Here is a 22,850-nt window from a genome sequence, read left to right as displayed (position 1 = left end):
TGCTGACAAATTCATTCTTTATTGTATTTTAAACTAGCAATTAAAATGTAAGGTCAGACAGAAAAATATAAATAATAAAAAGTATGCTGGGAAAGATACAAAATGTTCACTTATATATTTCCATATCCAGTTATACATCTCCCGTATCAATATAATTTTTATTTTTATGTTTCATACTTTGTCACTTGAATCAAAGGGATAATATCTTGAAATATTTTGGACAATCATTTAGAATTTAATATCGGTTTATGTTCATTCCGTTTCGATTTTCTTCATTCGAAAAGAAAAAAAAAGATTCTCCTTATTTCTATAGCCTTATGGGGTATAATTGTAATAGCTAAAACTCATGATGTTCATTCCCTTTTAAGAGCTGTAATTTCAGTTATAATAACAAGAATAATATTCACTGTGAAAAAGTAACTGGAACCTCCGGTCCTATCGAAGTATCAATCGTATGACGATTTCCTGATTCTTCGTATACTAATTGCATTTTGACAAACAGTTTTTTAAACATCATAAGTTTCATATATGCTTTTTCTGATCATTAGGAAAAACATATGGTATGGACTGCCAGAATTTATCAAAAAAAAATATATTTCGAGTTTAAAAGAACTATATATTTATTAATTTAAAATGTATTTATATTCTAAATATATAATTTACTTAAATGGCATTTTATAAATCATCCATCATATACATATAACTGTTTTAAACAGTAACATCATAAACATATAGCTGTTTTATTCACTGCTTTAAACAGCTTATTAAAAAAAATAGCCTTATGAATGAAATCATATTTCACAAGCAAGATGTTATTTATTTATTACAAATGCCCAGAAGATTGGCTATGACGCCATTAGATCTGTAGCTTTCCAGTATTTCTGAACTTTACAATACAAGATGTAATAGAATTTTAATATACTAGAAAAATATATTTTCAGCATTGTGTTTTTCTATTGTTATTTCTTTCGTTATATTATTCATTTCGGACAAAACTAAACCTAAACAATATATATATATATTGTTTAACAAAATGCTTTAATGAATATAGTATTTAAAATATGGCTGTTTTTAAATTTTTTATTAGATGTATCTTCAACTTTTAGATTTACTTGCAGATATCATGTGAAATTGTCCGAATAAATATAGCTAATTTTTATGAATACATTTTTTATTGAATGTAGAATCATATTTATCTATTGCAACAGACATTATTGAAATATAAAATGTATCCAGAGATTCTCTTTATATTGCAAAAGGTTTATTGAATGAAATTACGAAAGTTAAAATATGAGATTCGGCAAAATTTTGAAGCAATTTTAAATCTGCTTAATTTACCAATAATCTCTAATAAATTAAAAATATTGTATTATAGCATTAAAAGAGTAAGATTATAAAAATATCAAGAAAACAGTTCGTTTAATAAAGATATATAGATATATTTATGGCAACATGCCACCTTAACATTCTTTCACACATTTAGTTTTCCTTGAGGTAAAAATTCCTCAAAATCTTTTGTTATTAATCATTTTTTTTTTTTACTCTTAAGTAAAATAATTTTTTATCAATCAAAAATACATAAAATCTAAAATTTTAGAGCTTTACTATGGAAACCTATTATTTAACAAGTAAAATATTTTACTTTATTTCATTTATGTTACGTAATAATCAGAAGAAAACTTTTACAGTTTCAAACTTAAAATCATATTCATTTACTGATGTTTTTAAATAATTTCACGGCTTTCTCAGGCATCATCCATTAACAAATACAGCTTTTAAGCTGTAAAAATGTAACACATTTTCTATGTATTAAATACTATCTTGGAATGAAAAAATATTAAAACTGTGTTCGAATTAGACAAACTATATATTATTATAAAGAAAGCGAAATACACTATAGATATCTATTTTGGCTGCAGTCGATACTGATTTATTAGTCTAATTCTTGAAACGAAATATGAATTTTAAGCTATATAAATAAAAAGCGAATTTTCAATTTTTTGCCGACTAAGCGTGAAATTTTGCATAGTATAAACCTTATATAAAGCTACAAAAAACGAAAATTGCTTCTATTGACTGTGAGTGTTGAAACTGGAGAGTAGGGATTCCATAATTAAGGTTAATAAATTCAGGATTTAAGAAAATTTAACTTGATTCAGGAATTTTTCAGTAGTAACGGTTAAACCATCATGAATTGAATGAAAGAGATAGGAAGCTATTACTCTTAAAAGAGCTTTTTATATTATACTATATAATATTATATATTACGTATACACAATATCTACAACGTACATTAATTTTTTTTTGTAATCTGGAAAGTAATAGATTTTATTTTATGAGCAATAATTCAGCATTATCCAAAATACTTTTTTTATTTTATGGAGTTCCAACTATAAAAATCAAACTACTAAAAAAAATCACTTTTTTAGGAGGGGGATGGAAATGAAAGCTCATCACGTGTTCCGAAAACCTTTTATTTTTCCTATTCTCTTTATATCTATCTATGCAATGTTTTGTTCGAATATTCTTAGGGCAAAAAATGTTAATATTCATAGGTATTATAACACCGGAACTACTTTATAAGTGAAATGCATCAGAGTTTATGTCAAGATCGGCGCCGACTAGACTGTGGAGAAAAACAAAATTCAAAAGGTTCCTCCGAAATTATCTAGAAAAGGGGGAAAAAGAAAACTCTTAAAGTATAAGAAGATATTCCAGAAGATGCAAGATAAAATGTTCTGTAAAAAAAGTGGCTGTGTTCAAAAGACGAAAATGTGCCATGGATTTTTAATGTATTGCAACAGCGATTCAAATTTATTCCAAACTGAAGGCGAAAAAATTCACGTACTTTTCATATTTAAGTCTGTTTTTATGATTGTGTCAGAGTTGATGTGTCAATCAAATTTGTTTTAAATTTATTTTAGGACAGTAACCTGTTACTGTAATAAGGGGGGGGGGGTAGCAGGAGACGAACCGTTTGTGTAAAAATGAATTAATAAATATTCCGGGCCATTTATTTTACTCAATCTTTTGATATAAATTCATTTTTAAACTCATTTAGGTGGTTTATTAAAACTCTTTTCGATTTATAGATTTACTACTTTATAAAATGATAATCAAAAATGTTTTTTAAAAATAGAGTATACAAGTATTTCTTTAAAAATAGAGTATACAATCAGTAAAACTTAAGAATTTGAAAATTGAAAAGGAACAATGAAGAAATTTTAAATGAAACATAATACAAAAATTGAATACTCTGTTAAAAATCTATCATATTCCATTAAAATATGGACGAATTTCCTGATAATATCTGAAATATTTAATTAAAAGTTAATTAAAGTTTATTAAAGTTTAAAGTTAAAAGTTAATAAAAGTTAAAGTTTAATTTAATGTTTTTTAATGAATACAAACTAATTTTATGAATTCATTCATTAATTGTATTCATTAATGAATTTTAATGAATACAAAATATTTTAATGAATATAAATTAAAAAATAAAATAAGATCAAGTTAAACTATGCAAAGCGCTGATGCAAAAAACAATAATATAAAGAATAAAATTTTTCACTCTTTTTGCGCCATTATGAAGAAAACGGTAAAAAAAATGTCTTCCGTATTATTATTTTTTTCTTCACATTTTTGAAAAATCAAACCTTTTGATGCATTTTTTTTTATGAGGTTGACAATCAGGATATATTTTAAGAAACCAAGTATATAATATTAAATACAATTATATCATTCTTATTTCAATTACATCATTCTTATTTCAATTACATCATTCTTATTTCAATTACATCATTCTTATTTCAATTACTATCATCTTAAGAAAACTCAATAAATTTTTACAATCAAATAAAATTATGACGTGACTTAATTTTTTAAAAATTTTCCTAGTTCGGAGCAAAAAAATTCACTTGAGAGAAAATCATTCACAATTATTCAATACTTAAATAAATTTATAAAAGCAACTTTTAAAAACATGCTTTTATTAATATTTCAGAGTAGAATTTTGACTTTTTCGTATACGTAGTGTACTAAGAAAATATATTATAATCGTCAAAAAACTTCGATCTTGAGATTTTGACGAATCTCAACATTTTTCATACATTCCGGATAAGAAAAACACATTTTTGAAATGACATCGGTCTGTCTATGAATACGTTGAGTTAGATGGATAACATTTTGTACAGAGTATTTGCACCAAATTTGCAGCACTCTATCAAATTTTGAAAGAAATACATTCTCAGAGATTCTGTTCTGCCTGATAGTCCGGGTGCAAGTAGACAGGATAACTACAAAGCCGAAAGAGACGAATAAGATTCGATATAAAGCTTTAACATCTAGATTGTAGATTTAACTTTTGAACCAAATCCGCCAAGGGGTTGACTGTCTGCAAGTCTATACATTCTTATGCATGTAAACGTGATAAATCAAAAACATGATGACATGGATAAATGAAAATCAATATGCGATCTTGTTACTGCAGCTGTAGTTTTGTGTCAAAATTTTATTCCAGTCGGTTGAATAGAAAGTCTATAAAATGTATTCTCAGTTTTCTTACTATACTACAAAGCACAAAGTGGACATGTGCAGGAAAAATCCGAGCGTTTGTGAGATTCACAGTTTTATCGCACTTCCGGGGGAGGGGGGGGGGTAATACTTTTATTAAGGCGTATGAAAGAAAGTTTCGGAGCGACAAATTCTGTTTAATTTAATTTTAATTACTTTCCACTTTTTAGTGTCCAATTTATAATTTATTTTATAATATTGAAATTTTAAATCAACTTTTTTTTCTTAAATTCACTACCAACTGCTGCCGCAGGTATGGAAGCGAATTTCTTTTATATTAATCAATAAATTATTCATTTGTTTTAAAAATATTAAAATAGTGTTTTATCACAAAGGTATACTAAATTTAAAATTTTAACATAAAATAAAGCGAGTGAAATATTGATTACAAAATTTCATCTTTACAAACATGAGACGGGTAAAATTAAAACGACAAAAATATTTTAATGATATTTTATTTTTAAATTTTAATTGTGCTGGTCTACATTGTATATTAAATGTAGGGATAGCCTGGTTTGTAGGGCGTTGGATTCGCATCCCTTGGGTTGTAAGTTCGAACTAGCCAGCCGAAGACTCTCCGTGTGTAGTGGTGACTGGCACTCGTATAAATCTGTCGTGGTCACAAAGTCCCCCATGTCGAGAGTAATACCACTGGGGGTACTGAATTAGAGGTTATCGTTCTCTGGTTCAGTTTAAATTACGATCTGTGGTAGAAGGAATGAATTGCATGAATGAAGTCCGCCCCGTAAAAAGAGTGTGATGCTTGAGTAGCTAAGTCGTACTCTTGGCTCTAGATAGCGCTATTGGAAAACAAGAGACGCAAAAATTTCTGCTTAAATTAGCTAACTTAGTCAGCGAGTTTGTCTATGACAAGTGCCATCAGAAATAACAACAACACACTGCATATCAATCAACTACATGCGAAAATATAACATAAAATATCCCTTGCTACAAACTTTTTGTACTTCAGATTCTAAAAAATTAATTTAACAAAAATAAATTCATTTTGTAAAAAGGGAATTCAGATTCGGAAATTCCAATATCGATTCTTTAAATATCATTAATTAGCATTATGCAGAATTTATTTTTTAAAGTTCCTCAAGTCTCCCTTTTTAAAGTCAAGCGATGACTCATTTACATGTCGAACGCAATACAAAGTGTTGCTTAGTGAATGTTTCAAAGAATCATTATAAACAGAAGAATATTTCATTTTTATTAGATAAATGAAATATCGACATCATTTTAATTTATTTAATAAAAATGAAATATAGACAGCGCCAAAATAAAGATTTGGATTGATGTGCATGCACATCGAACAGACTTAACTGATTTAAATGAGAAATTAGCATTTACACACGTCACATTTGAAACCAAACTAATAAATTATCTAAAAATATAGATATATAGCATCAGAGTTTCAACACACCTTAGTTAAATTATCAAGTTCATTTAAATAAGGAAGAAAATAAACACCCAAATGTCTTGATTCCGCATCTTTAATTTATTAATGATACAAACTTAAAAATGAAATGAAATTAATTAAGGAAAGATTAGTCAAAAAATGAAACCTTTTATCTAATGTCAGATAAATATTTTAATCAAAATCAATCCATGAATATTTTAATCGAAACACATAATTCAAAATAATAATAACACACACAATTCAAAATGATATGTCTTTTTTTTTCTACATAAGTTAAGAATTAAAAATAATTTTCTTCATATTAATGAAATAGGAGTTATAGTCAGATTGCATGATACTATTATCAATCGAAAGAAAATTTAAAACAGATGAAAGTAGATTTAAGGCATCTTAGCTTAATAGGATTTCCGATATCTATATTGGAAATGCCTTAAAGTAACAAAACAAATGATTATTTTTGAAATCATTTATTGTATAATAACATTGCAGAAAAGAAGGTAAGAATCTAATTCATCTAATCAAAGATTTTTCTTTCGTATGTGCAAGTTCAATGACATTCTTCGTGAAAATAAAGTATTTTCCGCCAAATTAGAAAAAAAAAATTATTCTCATTATGTTATTCGTTTCTATATTTTATCCAAAATAATATTTTTATTATATCTATTAAAATGGCTTCCTTACAGCAAGCACTTTATGGCAAAGAAAGGACAAAAATATTTCGGAAAGCTACTGTGCAGCAATTTCGAAAAATTAAGTCTCTTTATTTTGTGCAGCAAATAAGTTGACGAAAATTGAGTTCGCTCACTTATAGCAATAAATATGTAAATTTTCATTACAGCGTCATAATTTTATTCTTAAAATAAATGATTAGAAAAGCTACATCATGATAGGCATTATAATTGGATTGCATATTCGGTTGATTAAATTAATTGAATTGAATAATTTGAAAACGTTTACGATTAATGGCTTATCAGAATCTGTAACTGATGCATTCACAAAAATAAAAATCATAATTGGCCTTCAGAGTCAAAAGAAATGAGATTGAAATTTCGTTTATAATTTTATTTTTGTGTTTAAGAGAGATTTACCTGTGATTTTACCTATTTTTTATATAATCATTTATTTTGAATTCATCTAGTTTCATCTATTTCATCTATTTTGAATTCATACCTAATAAAAAGATGCATAGCCGTTTTCGCAGAAAAACATCTAATACTACTTTCTTCAAACGTTGTTATAGCAGTATTCATATTGCTTTGCACTGAATGGCTATTGCCTCAATTTTGCACGAAAACTAAACACATATAAAACGAGTCTGTAATGATGAATTTGAAAACCACAAACTGAAGCTGGTTTCAGAGGCGTCTTATCCATGGACTAATTGGACGGTAGCTAGACAGCATCTAAAATAATTACTCTGATTTTAATTATTAAAAAAACACCAATTATACTTTCGAATGCATTAAAGTTCTATTAGTGCTTATAACTTGATACATAATTACATAATATAGCAGTTCCAATTGTGGTCTTCCCGAAATTTTCTCACACACTTATTAATTCAAGATTACTAGTAAAAATGGTGGACCCTTACAAGGTTATGTCTTGACTGCTATGTCAAGATTATAAATGTATTGACTGCTCAGATTTTTTTACTTTTAGAGTCTCGCACACGAGCATTTGTTGCTATGGATGTAGGGACGAAAATCGAATATGAATTTTGGAGTCTATTTTTAATCGATTGAGACCAAATTTTGACTACAATTCTATTAACAAGATCACATAACGATTTTCACTCATTTAAATCGCTGAATTTTTGAACCATCGCGTTTACACAAATGTGAAGGTTTAAATCGAATAGTGAAACCATTGGCGGATTTAGTTCCAAATTCGAAGGAATTTACACTTTAGATGTTAAAACTGTACCCAATTTTATTTATCTGGTTTTTCCGCTTAATAGCTGTTGGGTTCACTTGCACATAGCAAACAAAATTTCAGAGAAAAATTTTCATTAAAAATTTGATAGAAATTTACAAAATTTGTGTTAATAACTAGAACCAAATTTTATTTAACTATCTCAAAGCATTTCTGAGTTATCGTGTCCACTTATATACATTTCCCTTTTTGTTCCGTTCTCAAGGAGATCTGAAACAAAAAGATTCGCCAAAAACTCAAGTTCGAATTTTTTTCCATATACTTTATAGTATACTTTGTATAAGATAAAATATTCAGAAAAAAAATCCTAAACTATGCATACAATGGAAATCATATATATCAGTAATTACTTTTCTGATAGGCCTACAAATCATTCTTACCCATGATACCCAAATTTGTTCGAATAGCTCAGAATGCACGCATAATTCAGTCAAGAACCAATTTTATTAATGTATAGGTACTGTTCTTGGATTTTTTACGGATATTTGTGACTTTTTTGAGTAATAATTTTAGAATTCGACTTCTCAAGTATGGAGACAGATTAAAAATTAGAATATAATTTTTCTTTCTAAATAACTGTCATTACATTTAAAAAGATACTACAGCTTATTTTTACCGTGAAAGAATGAGTACTTAAATTTGAAACCCTTCGTGCATTTTCACATACGGAAAGAGGCTATTTCACAAAAAAAGTGAAATTAAAGATTATATATATATACTTTATTTAGCCATGTATAAAATTCCGATTACCAGTGGAATTAAGTGGAAACCAAGGATAGTCTGCAAAATTGTATTAAGCATATTAAACTAAAGCTTCGAACTAAATATTATAAAACAGTTTGGCTCAAAATAACGAGCGAAACAAGAAAGGAACTGAAAGAAAACGAATCTAACGGGAAAAATGTAAAGTCCTAACAAAGAACTCCGGAATTGCGCTCATTTTATTCACTGCGTATTATCTCTCTGCTGGGTAAAATCGGCCAAAAGTTATGGTTTCTGAAACGAACAGTACAGATAGAATCTGCTGATTCCTTCAAATTCACTGCCATAGCTCACTTTTAACATGTAAATACAGATTACAAGCGTACTTTTGTCTTTTATTCGCCATTATACTATTTCAGAACTTTGAAACCGTCGCACTTTCGGCGAAATTCTTCATTCAAGAGAATAGTCATCAGAGCTGAAATCAAAAGAATCTGCTGACTGTTAAACAACAACAGTCTAACAAGCAATGTGATACTATGAAAGATATATGAATCGGTGGTGAATCTAGATTTGTCTTTCCCATTGACGGAAAGGTTAAAATACCTGTAATATAAGCAATTCGAGTTTACAAATGTATGTATTTGAACTGAAAATGAAAATAAGGCAATCCAAGATATCTGAAAAATAATAGCCACTGCAGCTACTGAATCAAAAATCTTAATCTTATAAGGGATATTGCAGATACTAATCCCATTATTTTTCTTTAAGAAGTTTCAATACTGCTTAAAATCTCATTTCCTTTCATTGCATTTCAAAATTATTTCTTTTAAGTAATTGTGTAACTTACGGTCACTGAGATTAACTGATTATTAATAATAATTGATTAATCGCATTGACCATGATACGGCTACCATAGATTTATGTCCTATTCTTTATTACTTGAAAATTGGCAAATATTATTAAGTTTTGAGATATTTTTTTTAGAATTTCAGAATTTTATTTCATAACATAGCAGATAATTGGAGATTTAAATGAAAAACTCTTCAAGATATTTTATTTGTAATTTTATAATATTTTTAAACTTGAAATTATTTAAAACAGTGGGAAACAATTTCACCATATTTTTAAAATTGATTTCAATAAAGTAAAGAAAACAGGATTGTCAATGGATGTGGAGCGCAGCATTTTAACTAAAACTTTTAGACTATAATAAATGATCTCCGATCAGAATTATGGTTTTTATATTCCGATTTCTTATGATTTAATCCTATTTATATCTAAGAATCTTTTAAAAGATATTTTTGAAAGAATGATTTTTTTGGACACCTAGTACAGCAATTCTCACTTGTGTATTTCTTTTACTTGTGTATCTCTTGAACAGTTTTCACTGTTCTGCGTACCCCACTGCCATTATGGATATTTAATAACATCTACACATAGAGTTTTAATGCTACAATATAATGGCATTTTCATTTTTACTTGTTAAGCAAAAATGAAGTATATTGGTAATTGTACACATTTAATTAAAATACACACACACTCGTGCACATTTAAGGGAAATCTTGAGGGTATTTGACAGCATAGTAGTTAAAACTCAAATAGAAAGACGCCAAAGAATCTTCAGTTATGAACTATAATTTGGACAGGAAATGTCACTTTTCACTACAGCCTTTTGTTTATTTATTAATTTTTATGTTTTATCTCTCTCTCAATATCTGCCTTTTTTTTTTCATCCTACCACCAGAAAACTATTTCACCTACCCTACGCCCTTCTTTATTTCACCAAAGGCTCAGAAACTCTAATATAATATATAAATTACTTACTCTTTTTCATAAAAATCTAAAATTTGGTGAAGGAATTATTTTATTCCTCAGCATGCTACATGACTTTTCTTCACAAGTCAAAAAGTGTTATTACATGAAATCCGAAGAGTAGGAACAACTTTTCTTAGCATACTCGACGGCTAATTTTCCGCAAAACATAATAGTCCGGATAATGACGAAAAAGACACCCTTACGGCAATTAGTGTGATTGATGAAACTGCTTGGTATTCCAGTCGCAGGAAGAAAAAGCAGACCGATTTCAACTGAGATTGACCAGAAGAATTTTAAGCACAAGGGCCATTTTTTTAGATAATATATAATCCAACAGCAGTGACAACACTCTCGTAGGTCCTGCTGAGCAATTATGTCCTCAACTTGTGAACCATTCGAAATCTTGTTGTATCACAGACAATTTTTTTTTGTTCCTCTTAGTTGCTTTTGTCAGAAAGGCAAGTCACGAAAGAAAAAGAAAATCTGCTCTCGGGTAATGCTTATATGTTAGTTTTAATTGGTCCTGGGTTGCCACTCAGAGCAGGGGGAAGGGACATTTGTTTTCCCTGTATGTATACGCAATATAAAAATACACTGAAGCATTTTCTACTTATACAGCAGTATGCATTTTCTACTTATAATAGAATCATGCTATCGAGTTATAATACGATCATGATACAAACTATTTAATGATTATTTAAAAAAACATTAGAAGGCGAATTTTCGTGCCAATGCATATTTTTGAGTATCCATTTCTGCAACTTTTGCATATTAATTTTGTCATCAGTTGGACCTTTCTTTATTTTCTTGAACTTTTGCCTATTTCCTAAAGCTTTATAATGCTTCACAAGCGCTGATTTTGTACAATGAATCAAATTCCTTGAGATCAGATCATTTGACACACATATAAAAGTTCATGTCATCATAAAAAGTTCTTGGACAAATCAAATAATAATCTTTCAGATTTTCAAAAAGCATATCCTTGCTGATGCTAAATCAACTTTCTATAGGCGCATTGCCATGTGATAATACAAGCATTATCTTTGAAACTTCCCCCAAATGAGAAATTCATCGGATTTCAAAACATTAAGATATATATCTAAATGAATTTCTTCGTTAAATGAATGAAGCTTTCTTTGTATTCATTTTTTAGCTTTATCAAGAAATATTCAAATTGGATTTTTACAATTTTTTTACATGGAGTGGAAATCTGAGTTTTGAATGAAAGAAATTGAAGCAAATAAACTATTCGCTTTTCACTCAATACTGCACTATTTTTTAATAACTGTGGATTGAAACAAGATGTAGCTTTGAAAAAGCAAAATGTCTGGACACGTGCTCAAATACTTTTTGTAGTATTTTTCACATATATAAAATACTTTTTCCCAAACTCTCTTTTTTTTCTGTTTCAGTAGATTCACTAGTATTCAAGAAGCTTGTAGTCATTATTCTAATATCGGTATTTTTTTCTCAGCCATGAAAATGAGACTGATCTATGCAGAATAAAAAGGGAGTGAATAGAAAAGGGAACTCGAAATATACTCGAAGACAATTTCAATCAATTAGCAATGCATACATCTTTATTTGGTAGCTCTTATCAAATGCAATTAACAGCTAACTTATTACTAATTAGATATCTTTAATTTATCAGCACTATAATGTAGCCATGAATCTAAATGAGTTAGAAGTTACAAATTGACAATTAAAATAAAGAACATGGCTAGATTGGCGTTCATTTCAATAGCCTTTGCTAGAAACATATCTTGAATTCATTCCAGATTAATTAATTAAGACATATTTTAAAACACATATGAGAATGATCATGGGTCTTCAACTGGATATTTCACAGAGAACCAACGCTGAAAAATTTGACTAAATTACAAAAATACTTTGTTAGCATTAACTTATGTATTAGTGAAAGTGTACTAATCCAGAAAACAATTATTCTATATATTCAGATCATTTCAGACCAATTAAATCAAGATTTAGAAAAATACCAATAAAATTTTTATTTACATCCATTTCTTTTAATCACAGTACGAAAGATCATCGTACGTACCAAATTTGCTTTCGAGATATTAGGAAAAGTCTTGATCTGCACAATTTCAGTCTTTGGAAGAAAGAATATTTACAGGATATTAATTAATTATATTTTCATCCAGAGCCAGCAATAGAAAATTGTCCTATAACCGTTGATATGCAATATAAATTAAGTAACAATGTTAAAAGATGTCATCCCTTACTTCTAAAGGAGTATACATTATTTTGAATCATGGTAAATGCACATCCATTTATTGTGTTGCCAATTTTAAACATTGGCATAGAATAGCGCATGTTCTATAATATTTATCAACAATTAAATTACAGATTATACTCCAGTCTGTAAGATCTATATATTAGATTCATGAATTTATTAATCCTAAAATAATTTAAAACAAATAGGAATGTAACAAATTCCTGCAAATTTATAGACAACTGAGAATTCGATTTGTATATTATTTTACTGCTTATAAATAGGAAGTTCATTCCAAACAAAATTGAAGAAAAAAATATTTTAAGTTGCTTTTGTTAATATTTCACATTTTGTATCTTAAATACGATCTGTGAAAAACAAAGAATTTATTAATGTCCTCCACAAGTTTTATCGCTTATTAGTCATTGACAAAATTTAAAGCGGTGGGCGATCGTACATTTTCCTCAAAAAACAGTGAAAGACATTAACAATTTTCAAATATTGTATTTACATGCTTTATGGAGAAAGTTGTTCTTAAAAGAATATTTGCGCCAAAGTTAATAGCTAAGTTTTTATAGTATTTCATTCATCATGTAAAGTTTTATTTGGAACTCTGTCTGATGTTGAAGCTTTTGTGTGAAACCATTTTATCCAGTTTGAAAATATATACAATTCACATTTCCATCTATAGTTTTTAATTCCCCCAAAAGTTAAAACGAGAAATCCATTCTAAAGATTTTCTAGAAAAATTATCAATTCTTAAGAAATCACATGTATGAAACTTGTTATACTAACTGAATTTCAACGGAACTTTTCTAAATTTATGTGATGTTTTCGATTCTGTATTGCCAAGACATTTTTTAAAACTTTTAGACAAGCAATTAAATCTTACATTCGGTAGGCAGTTTTTTTAAAGCTAATTTGAAAGAATAAATTATAAAGTTTCCTATTGTTCTGAGAATTCTGCCAACTTGGGAATACTGAAGAACTTCAGTCGACGTACAACGTCAGGCCACCTTATTTTACAAACACAAACAAAACGCGTGGCGGTGGATTCTATTGACGTCACACCAACTAATGGCTGGATCTGACAGCAGAGACACACACGTGATGAATGACATTCGGCGGTTTTTTGGCATTTACCCAATGTAGCTCACTTTCTACTACAAGCAAACTGAGTGAATCATAGTATTGATCAGACTTCTCTGCGGCAGTGAGTGATTATCCTAAGCAGCATCAGCTTGTTTCATCACAAAAAGAAATGGAATTTGTCAAGAGATTTCTTTTTTTCTTCTAAAAATAAGTTTATTTACCTGATAGCAGTCGGGGATGTTGAGGGATTCCCTACTTTCGGCAACATACCCCACGATGCCAGTGCCCCATGGAATCCTTATTTCTTCCTTTTGTTGCATTTGTTCCATGGTAGAGCTGCAAGATACGTCGAACAGCTGGCTCACGAGACACCTGGAAAAATAGACTCTTAGTGAAATAGCTACATTTAAGATTATATGAAGTGTGATAGATATGACGTTAATAAATAAAAATAGATAGCAAGATGGAATCTCACTGAGCAAAGAATTTTAGAAAAATATGAATGAATAAAAATGATTAAAAACTATAATCTTGAATTTATGATGGCCATATATGTTCAAAATCCTAAGGAAAGCAAACTCTAACCTTGCGACACGATGTACCGTTTAGTCAAATAGCAAGTAATGAGACATCTTGTAATTTTTTCTAAAAGATTATATAGCAAATTAGAATATGTGGAATAGAATAAACATAAGTGGAAATAGAGAAAAATACTTCGACTCTTTACAAACATATAATCATAAGGCATTATTACTGTAATAAGAAACCCCATCAACAACGTCCATAGCTTTGACTTGATCAATATAATGCACATAATTTGAAAAAGTATATATACTTATGTCTATAATGTATGAATAGAAAAAGAAATGGACTTGACACATTCAAATCATTGAAATTTATATTTCAAATGCTTACAAAACTAATATTTCAAATGCTTACAAAATTAATATTTCAATGCTTAATTTTATAGATATATTGTGTCTATAATGTCGATTCACTTGACATCACCGTCCAGATAACCATGACTTATGTGATTTAATTAAAAGATTGTCTTGCGTTATTGTGTGACACTACGTTCTCTTTTCATTGAAAAGATATGTGAACATGAGCATTTTACGTGCATTATGTGGACCTGGAACGACTCTATTAAGTTGTCCGTACATTTATCTGTTAGATTATATACAGTAATAGGGGGATTTTTTTTAAAAAATAAACAATCATCATGCATGACAAATCAAAACATGGATTCTGAAGTTTATATATCGAATGGGTCAAATATGAGTAATGCCATTTCGAGGATGACACTGCTCAGTTTTGGACGTCCCATAGCATGCATAACGCTAGTTGAAAGATTGTCTTCTGCGACGCTACGTCTTTTAAACCTTCCTCACACATACTTATTAGACTATAAACAAGGACGGAGTTAATTTTTTCAAAAAAAAAAAATACACATGGAGCAGCCATGGATATTGAAGTCTATATTTCGAATAAGTTTCGTCTTAAGTCTATCATTTCGGGGATACTCAAGTTTCTACCTGGTGGGGTCTCCTTTATCTCCTCTGACCAGGAAGAGTGAGCATCTGTCGGCGTCGGTGAGTATGCTGACGTTCTGCAGGATCTTGTGGCAAAGACTTCGGATTTCGAGGTCGTTGCAGATATCTTTGACCAGTTCGAAAATCAGTTCTCGTTCGTCGAGGGCTCGAAGTTCCTGCCGACTCTTGCGCCCCACATGACTGTTGCACTGAGGAGCGGCGTCTCCAGGAAGAGGCAAACTCAGAAAAGTCGGGATACCATCCACCGTAGTGTTCAGAATGGGTCTAAAAATAAATGAAAAGAGTAAATGTCTTAATGATTTCGTTGTAAATGTATAGAAATCTGTTACTCAAAGTATGTTTATGATTTATAAAGAGGAACTCAACTCTTCTTCGAAAATCTTTGTTTGAACAAGTTTTGCATTAAAAATTTGTACGTGCAACTAAAGAACGTGCGCTGAATTAGATGGAAGCTAATTTTTTTAAAAAAAATATTTAATGGGATATATAGTTGTTTTTATAGGAAATTTTTTCAATTATTGTATTATTTTATCTGAAAAGAAAAAAATCTGCCCCAGTTTAAAATTAAACATACCAACTAAGTTATTTCCAGTTGTAATTAGGTATATGCTCCATAGAATTATACTTCGGTTTTATGAAGCCGTAACCAAAACACCATCCCTCCATCTCATTATTTTATACTTACGAGACAGGAAGATACAAAAGACTAATTCAAAAGTATGATGAAAACTGAATTATTAATAAAACTAATGTCATTCAAGCTACTTAATATTAGAAAGACAAGAAGAATGGCAGAAAACGAATGGAATACTTTCCATTATCATTGCAATAAAAAGGGTTAAAATGTCATTTCAATGCAATCCACCGAAATCTGAATTAGTATAGCAACATGTGGAAAATTTGCTTCCTTATGAAGATATGAGTTGCTACGACACATTTTACAGATCATAGATAAAATTTTAACCTACCAATTACGATGCTTAGTAGGAGTAAGAAAAGGAATAAAAAATGCATATAAAGCTGTTTATGCTAAAAATAATAGGAACAAGCATATGATTTGAATTTCAATCAGTGGAATAAAAATACTCATAAAATGAGTACACATTTTCATGATTTTCTCGAAGATGTTGAATGTTTAAAGCTTTTACTTTATTCCTGTTGCAGTTTGTGCATTGTAAGCTTATATCTTATATGGCACAATGATAGCTTTCAAAACATATTTTGCCTTCTCTAATTAATTTTGAATAATTATTAATCAATAAAATGTACAAGCATTTTGGTTTGATCTAGGTAAGTTTTACCAACAACAATACAAAAAGTAATCAATTGCTAGTTCTTACAATCAACTTTAATAAATTAAAATCTAGAATAAATATTTTCAATTATTATACTTCCATTCCTAACTCTTATTTATAAAGATTTACACCTATAAAACTTAGCAATAAAATCATGAAACTATAAAGTTAAAATAAATCTGATGATGACATTCCAACATGTAGATATTTACGGAAAATGAAGAAAATTAGTAGAACAGATAGTTAGTTTTAATTTATCAATAATTCTTTAATTGCTTACATTCAAATTTCAAGCTCAGGGAAAAATGTTTTCAGCAGAAAATATCCAAAATCTTATTTTTACCGTATCTGTATAGGGAAGATGGAACTGCATTCTCGATTTTACTCCCCCCCCCCCAATAGACTAAGAAGTGAAGTGAAACGAATGTCACTCGCTACTCGTCTGACTAAGCGGGTAGCTACCCTGACATTTATATTCTTATTCTAAACCATTGATCTTAAAGAAAATTGTCTTCAATGTATATCCATTATTTTTATGAAAAATATTTTAATACGTTGCAGTACCATATTTAATATATTATCAGAATGCCGGCATCCTGGCATAAGGGTCGCACGTCTTCCCCTTGGTCTAGGCGTCCCGGGTCGAGTTTGGGCTTGATTGTTCTTGATTACTTGATTGTTCAGAATACTTTAATAGTTAGAATGAGCAATAATATTCTCATTCTAAGAATAAATATTTTAGATTAAATATTATCACTACCTTCTTGCCGTATTATCTTCATTTTTTAAATCAAAAATGTGTATACGAAAATAAAATCGTAAGATTCTAATAGATTATTCTTCTGATTTTATATTTCATACATTTTTCATATATTTTTAACTTTTCTTGAAAGTCCAAGAAATTGATAATCTTTGTTGCTTCCTTTATAATATAATTTGATTTTAAATATAAAAATTGCTTTACTTTTTTACTAAACAAATAAAACTGTGTTTAGAAAATTTGTCTTTCTTCCTTGCTTGTAAATCTAATAAACTTCATAATTCATGATTATAGATATTATGGGTTGTAAAAATGAATGTTTATTGAAACGATTACTGAATGGCATCAACTGTTTAAAGTCAATCTTTAGTTCAATTCATTGATTGGTAATTAAAGAATTCTTGCCGATATCCTCGTCCCATTGACACGTGGGCGTATCACTCAACCTTGAAGATTTTAGATGGATTAATTCAGTTACATCAATGTCACATTTGGAAGCAACACTAGAGATATTTAAGGATGGGCCTTGTAATATTGAATCAAGGTTAAATAAGGAGGATGACATCTGAGCTTGCATTCTCGCCCCCTTCAAACTTCCGCATCACATCAACAGGATATCATCTAGTCCACAATGGCCTATTTAACATGTATCAGGGTCCGTATACACGATTTTCAAACCAGAAGCCTCTAGTTCCAAAGCTGAGATAAAGCAACTAGGTACAGGGGCAATTCATAAATCTTTATTATCAATACTAATTATAATAAATTGATGTTTCTCAAGAAAATTACTAAATGGCGTCACATGTGTATACAAGTCGCGTTTAATTAAATTAATAATATATTAATTGATAACTAAAGAGTCCTTCAGTTTCAGCGGCCCACCAATATGAAGATGGAATACTCACCCTAACAGATTTCAGATGGAAACTGCCTCCGGTTTCGTAGCAAACATTTTATCACCCAGTCATCGCGTTCTTAATTGTATAGTGAGAGAAAGTTACTTTATGAATAAAAGATGCGTTTCTTACCTCAGAAGACCACTTTTTTCGAATTCGTGAGCCGATATTTTTCGGACAGGCGTGGCAGCACCTGAGCTGGGACTGGTGGGACTAGAATTTGAAGAAGAGCTTTCTGGGACCATTCCTTGCGGAGCCGAGTGTGACAACAGCCACGAGTCCACCATCTGGCGAGAGGCCTTCCGCACGAAATAGTCATGAACGAAATGGGGATGTTCGTCCAACCAAGATTCAACTTTCTCGAGTTCTGAAAAAAGAGAAATAGCGTAGAGTTGTAGCGATTTTGAACATTAAAATGACTAGACATAAAATAAATTTTAAGTAAAATATAGAATGAGCGTATTAAAACAAGAAATTATATTGCATTTTAAAAATATTTTTCTTAGAAGTTTCAAAATATTTGTACTATTTCTTGGTAGGAATATTTGCCAAATGGCATACGAATTCCATTTGATTACGATTCCAAAGTAAGTGACCAGGAATGGATCTTGTAAATTCGAATTAAGATAAGATTATTATAGATTGTTTTAAATTATTCTATATATAATAATTCAGAAGAAAATTTAAAAGTCGTATTCTGTGGTCTACTTCATTCTTCATATACATCATTCATCCTCCTTTATTGAGTTTTCGTTTTTTCTCTTTAGCAATAAATCAATTATCACTCATGAGATGACCGAATAAGACTAAATAATAAAATGATTAGGCAGATGATTAGATAGATTCATTAAAAAACAATGAGTGAAATTTGAATTGTTTATAGGTGCAATCAATATATATCAATCCACAAGCTAAAGTAAAATTCCTTGTGCAGCCTATGCATCGTCTGAAAGGAAAAGGATAAGCTTTCAATATTATGAAAGTCTCATTACAAATGGCACAAGTTAAGCATCTCCGATAGAATCTTAATACATATCTTACGTCATTCATTAAGATTGCATTGCAACATAAGTTTATAGAAACCACTTAGTAAATTTGGTATAAAAAATGCTTAGAAACGCAGCTGAAGAAAAAATTATGTATTTCTACTATCATTGTATTACTTCATGATGTGGTAGCGTGAAGGTAATAAGAACAATATATATATATAAAAAAATGAATTCCAATTGAATATTATTTCTGCCTTGAAGATACACAAAAACTACTGAGACAAATTGTTTCTAAACTGCGTGAGATGAAAAAAAACACTTGAGAGTGCGTAACATGCTTTAGGTGCACAAAGATTTTTCCACGAAACCCTAAATATTATTCAGGATGAACAAGTATGCCAACTTTTGAAAACCTTATTTTTCAGTGAAAGAAAAAAGCAAATGCGTAAAACTTTATCAAAAACATTTTTTTTATATTATATAAATCATTCAAAAACTCTGTTAAATAGAGTAAAATATTAAAAAGTAAAAGCCATTCACTTCATTTAAAATGCACAAAGAAACTACTATTTCTTTGCTGCTTAGAATGTAGAATAAAAATTATAGTTCGTCAATATTTCAAATTTCTAACTTCTTTGACAATTTAATTTACGAGATTCGAAATTTTAAAGAATGCCGCTTCAAACAATTTTTAAAATTATGTTTTTTTTTTTCATTATTCCACATATTATGCCGTAAAATTTTTATTTCGCCTCTTTTGGACATCATACGTTAAATCTTATCTTAAAAGCCTTTTATTGCCCAAACTCATTCACCTGTAATTTATCAACTGCAAAGTCTTTTCGAAACGGCACATACATTTATGATAAAGCTATAATTCACCAGAACTGGCAATTATGTAAAAGAGTGGGAAACAATCTGTAAATTTTTATTACTTCAGAATAATGGATAGTCGTTGATACGACTTTTTTATACAGTTTTAAAAAAATTAATTTATATGCAAACATTTATAAATCTTCTCAAAACAAAATTTGTCTCTGAAACAATAGATAATTTTACGTGATATCTTCATGATAAAAAATATTTAAGATGTCAAAAATCTTTTTACATAAATTGAAGTCTAGAAGAGATTTCATCGGGCATTTGCCATTATAAATCATTCGTTGATTATCATTCTAAACAGATATCAAGGTTATCTCATTCTTTTGACAAAGGAGTACCGCGACAAGATATGGTAATAAGCATATTTTATGCCTTACTTTTATTTTAAGTCTAATAAAGGAATTTTGGAAAAGTAGCTACTGTTTATGAAATCATCCCATCCTCCTATTTTCATATACTAATCGCTTCCGTTATTTTATATTCTAAAATGTTAAGAAGCTACCAGTCCTTCAGTCCATTGTGGGTATTGAACTGTTGTCTAGCCACTGAATATAAACAGTTTTCATGCGAAATATCAAATTTATAGTTCAAGTGGCTTCTAGATAACAGGAGACCATTTTAACATGCATATTAGGTGGCACCGCTCTCCTTCCAGTTTAACACGTTGAACTGCCACTCATATTCGCAAAGCAGCAAAAGTTCTCAATCAATGTAAAATTCGATGCGAATAGAACAAGCCTATGTTTAATTTATATCTCCTTCTTTTATCCCGATTTTCATCGTGTGAATCGCCTGTGATTCACAAATACTATCTAATTAAATATTTTCTTCTCTACTACAATCAAAAGTGTAAATAAGTAAGCCTTTTTTTAAATAGTGGTCCAAATGACAGGCATCGATCTTGGCAGCGAACATGTTAAGCTGCTTAACATGTTCGGAATGGATACAGAATAACATGTTGAGGGAATGGATGTTGCTGTGCTCTATAGATCCAAGTCACCCTTTTGTGAAATTAACGAATATATGTAAAAAAAAACATTATGGAATATTACATTTTCAATAGTTTTTACAGATTTATGCCATCTATGGATGAGAAATGCATTTCTTTATAATCTAATTTTAGTGAGTTTTTTAAAAAAGTAAGGCAATTTTTAATATTCTATCATCACGTTCAAAATAAATACATTAAAAAAACGATACTGATAAAATAAGTCTAATAGAAAGTATTCATAAAAACCTAAGAGATTTTGGCTTATATTGTTACCGTTAAAACCCATAATTCAGTTATTTAATAAAGTTTAATGAAAGAACTGTAGATGATTTATCAGCTTTATCATAGAATATCTAGTTATTTCATGAAATGGTTGATAATATTCTATGAAATAACGGATTCATAACATATACACAGAATAGATTTAAATTAGATCCTAAGCAGCATGTATGCAAAATAATTTTCAACATCATTATGAGATGCTGTACTATATAAGAGATTTCTATAATTATAAAAATATAAAAGAGAAGTTTTATTATATAAATTAAAATGTCATTCGTACAATTATTTCTCATTTTCAGAAACCGGAAAAATTCTACTGCTACAAAGATGATCTAAATTATAAAGATTTGAAATTTTCCTCCATACGATTGAAGGCATTTGTCAATTCATATTAAACAATCGTAATTCCATTTATGGCCTGAATTCTTATGTTTTCTGTGAATTTAATTAATATCTTAAATTCAAACGTGGACAATCGCTAAAAGCCAACGAATAAAATATTTTACGGCATAATACAGTCCTGAAAGAGAGCTTAACAATTCACTATGGGATAACAATTACATAATGCACAGAAGCATAAAAGTGCGCTATTTGATTTTAAAACAAACCAGTCGAATTTTTACAAGGTCAAGACGGAAATTTACATGAAGAAAGAAAATTGCTAACATCAAGGCGAATGATATTAAAAATATGAGATTTTGTACGTATAAAATGTCTAATCATGGTATCTTCACTGACTAGATATGGGATTTAAAATTCTGACGCAGTAGTTGTTTTAAAATTTTGAATAATTTAGTAAATCAAAATATGACATATATATTCTCTTGAGATTTTCACAATGCTCTTTCGGGATGAAAAAGTAACATTTACATTACAAAACGAGAACTAACATATGAATTGATAAACATATAACAAAATATTAATATATGAGCTACTAATATGAAATGATAAAAAAAAATCTAATATATGAAGTGATATTAAGCAGCTTCAAATTATATTGAAAAATTCTGAAATTCTTACATAGAACAAAGTCAAACAATTATATGTTTAAGTAAACGATCGAATAAATCATTAGCCATTTGAATTTTATAAAAAAATCCGAATTTTTTAATAAAATTATTAGATGTCAAATTCATTAGACATTTGTAATTTCATGTCTGTTTGATATATTTTTCTTTGCTATATTATTTTTTAAAAATAAACTAAATCATCATCTTTTAAATATTTCCGTCAAATTATAGCCAATAGTATTACAGAAAAACTACATGTGAATTACATGTGAGTATTTACTCAAAGATATTATACCTGGAAAAGAAAAATGCAAACAGACAATTAAAATCAATGTAGCAAAATAAATAGTCACAATATATAGCATTTACGTAAAATAGTTACATAGAAGTATTATACTTTGCATTACTATAAAGTAAACAATG

General features: G+C 29.1%; 1 protein-coding gene across 4 annotated transcripts in view; it reads right to left on the bottom strand.

Moving 5' to 3' along the window:
- LOC129981701 (dual 3',5'-cyclic-AMP and -GMP phosphodiesterase 11-like) overlaps window positions 1–22,850 on the bottom strand; it is a 387,186-nt gene that overhangs the window by 37,667 nt on the left and 326,669 nt on the right. For all 4 annotated transcript variants that reach the window (XM_056092640.1, XM_056092639.1, XM_056092641.1 and 1 more), the window contains 3 exons: window positions 18,406–18,640; window positions 15,305–15,586; window positions 13,991–14,141 (listed from right to left, as the gene is read on the bottom strand). In XM_056092640.1, the coding sequence (XP_055948615.1) occupies window positions 13,991–14,141; window positions 15,305–15,586; window positions 18,406–18,640 (668 nt within the window). The remainder of the gene's footprint in view (window positions 1–13,990; window positions 14,142–15,304; window positions 15,587–18,405; window positions 18,641–22,850) is intronic.

Source organism: Argiope bruennichi, chromosome 8 (genome assembly GCF_947563725.1).
Source record: "Argiope bruennichi chromosome 8, qqArgBrue1.1, whole genome shotgun sequence".
NCBI lineage: Eukaryota > Metazoa > Arthropoda > Arachnida > Araneae > Araneidae > Argiope > Argiope bruennichi.
The sequence above is the reverse complement of the archived record's forward strand: the minus strand, read 5'-3'. Positions and strand labels throughout refer to the sequence as shown.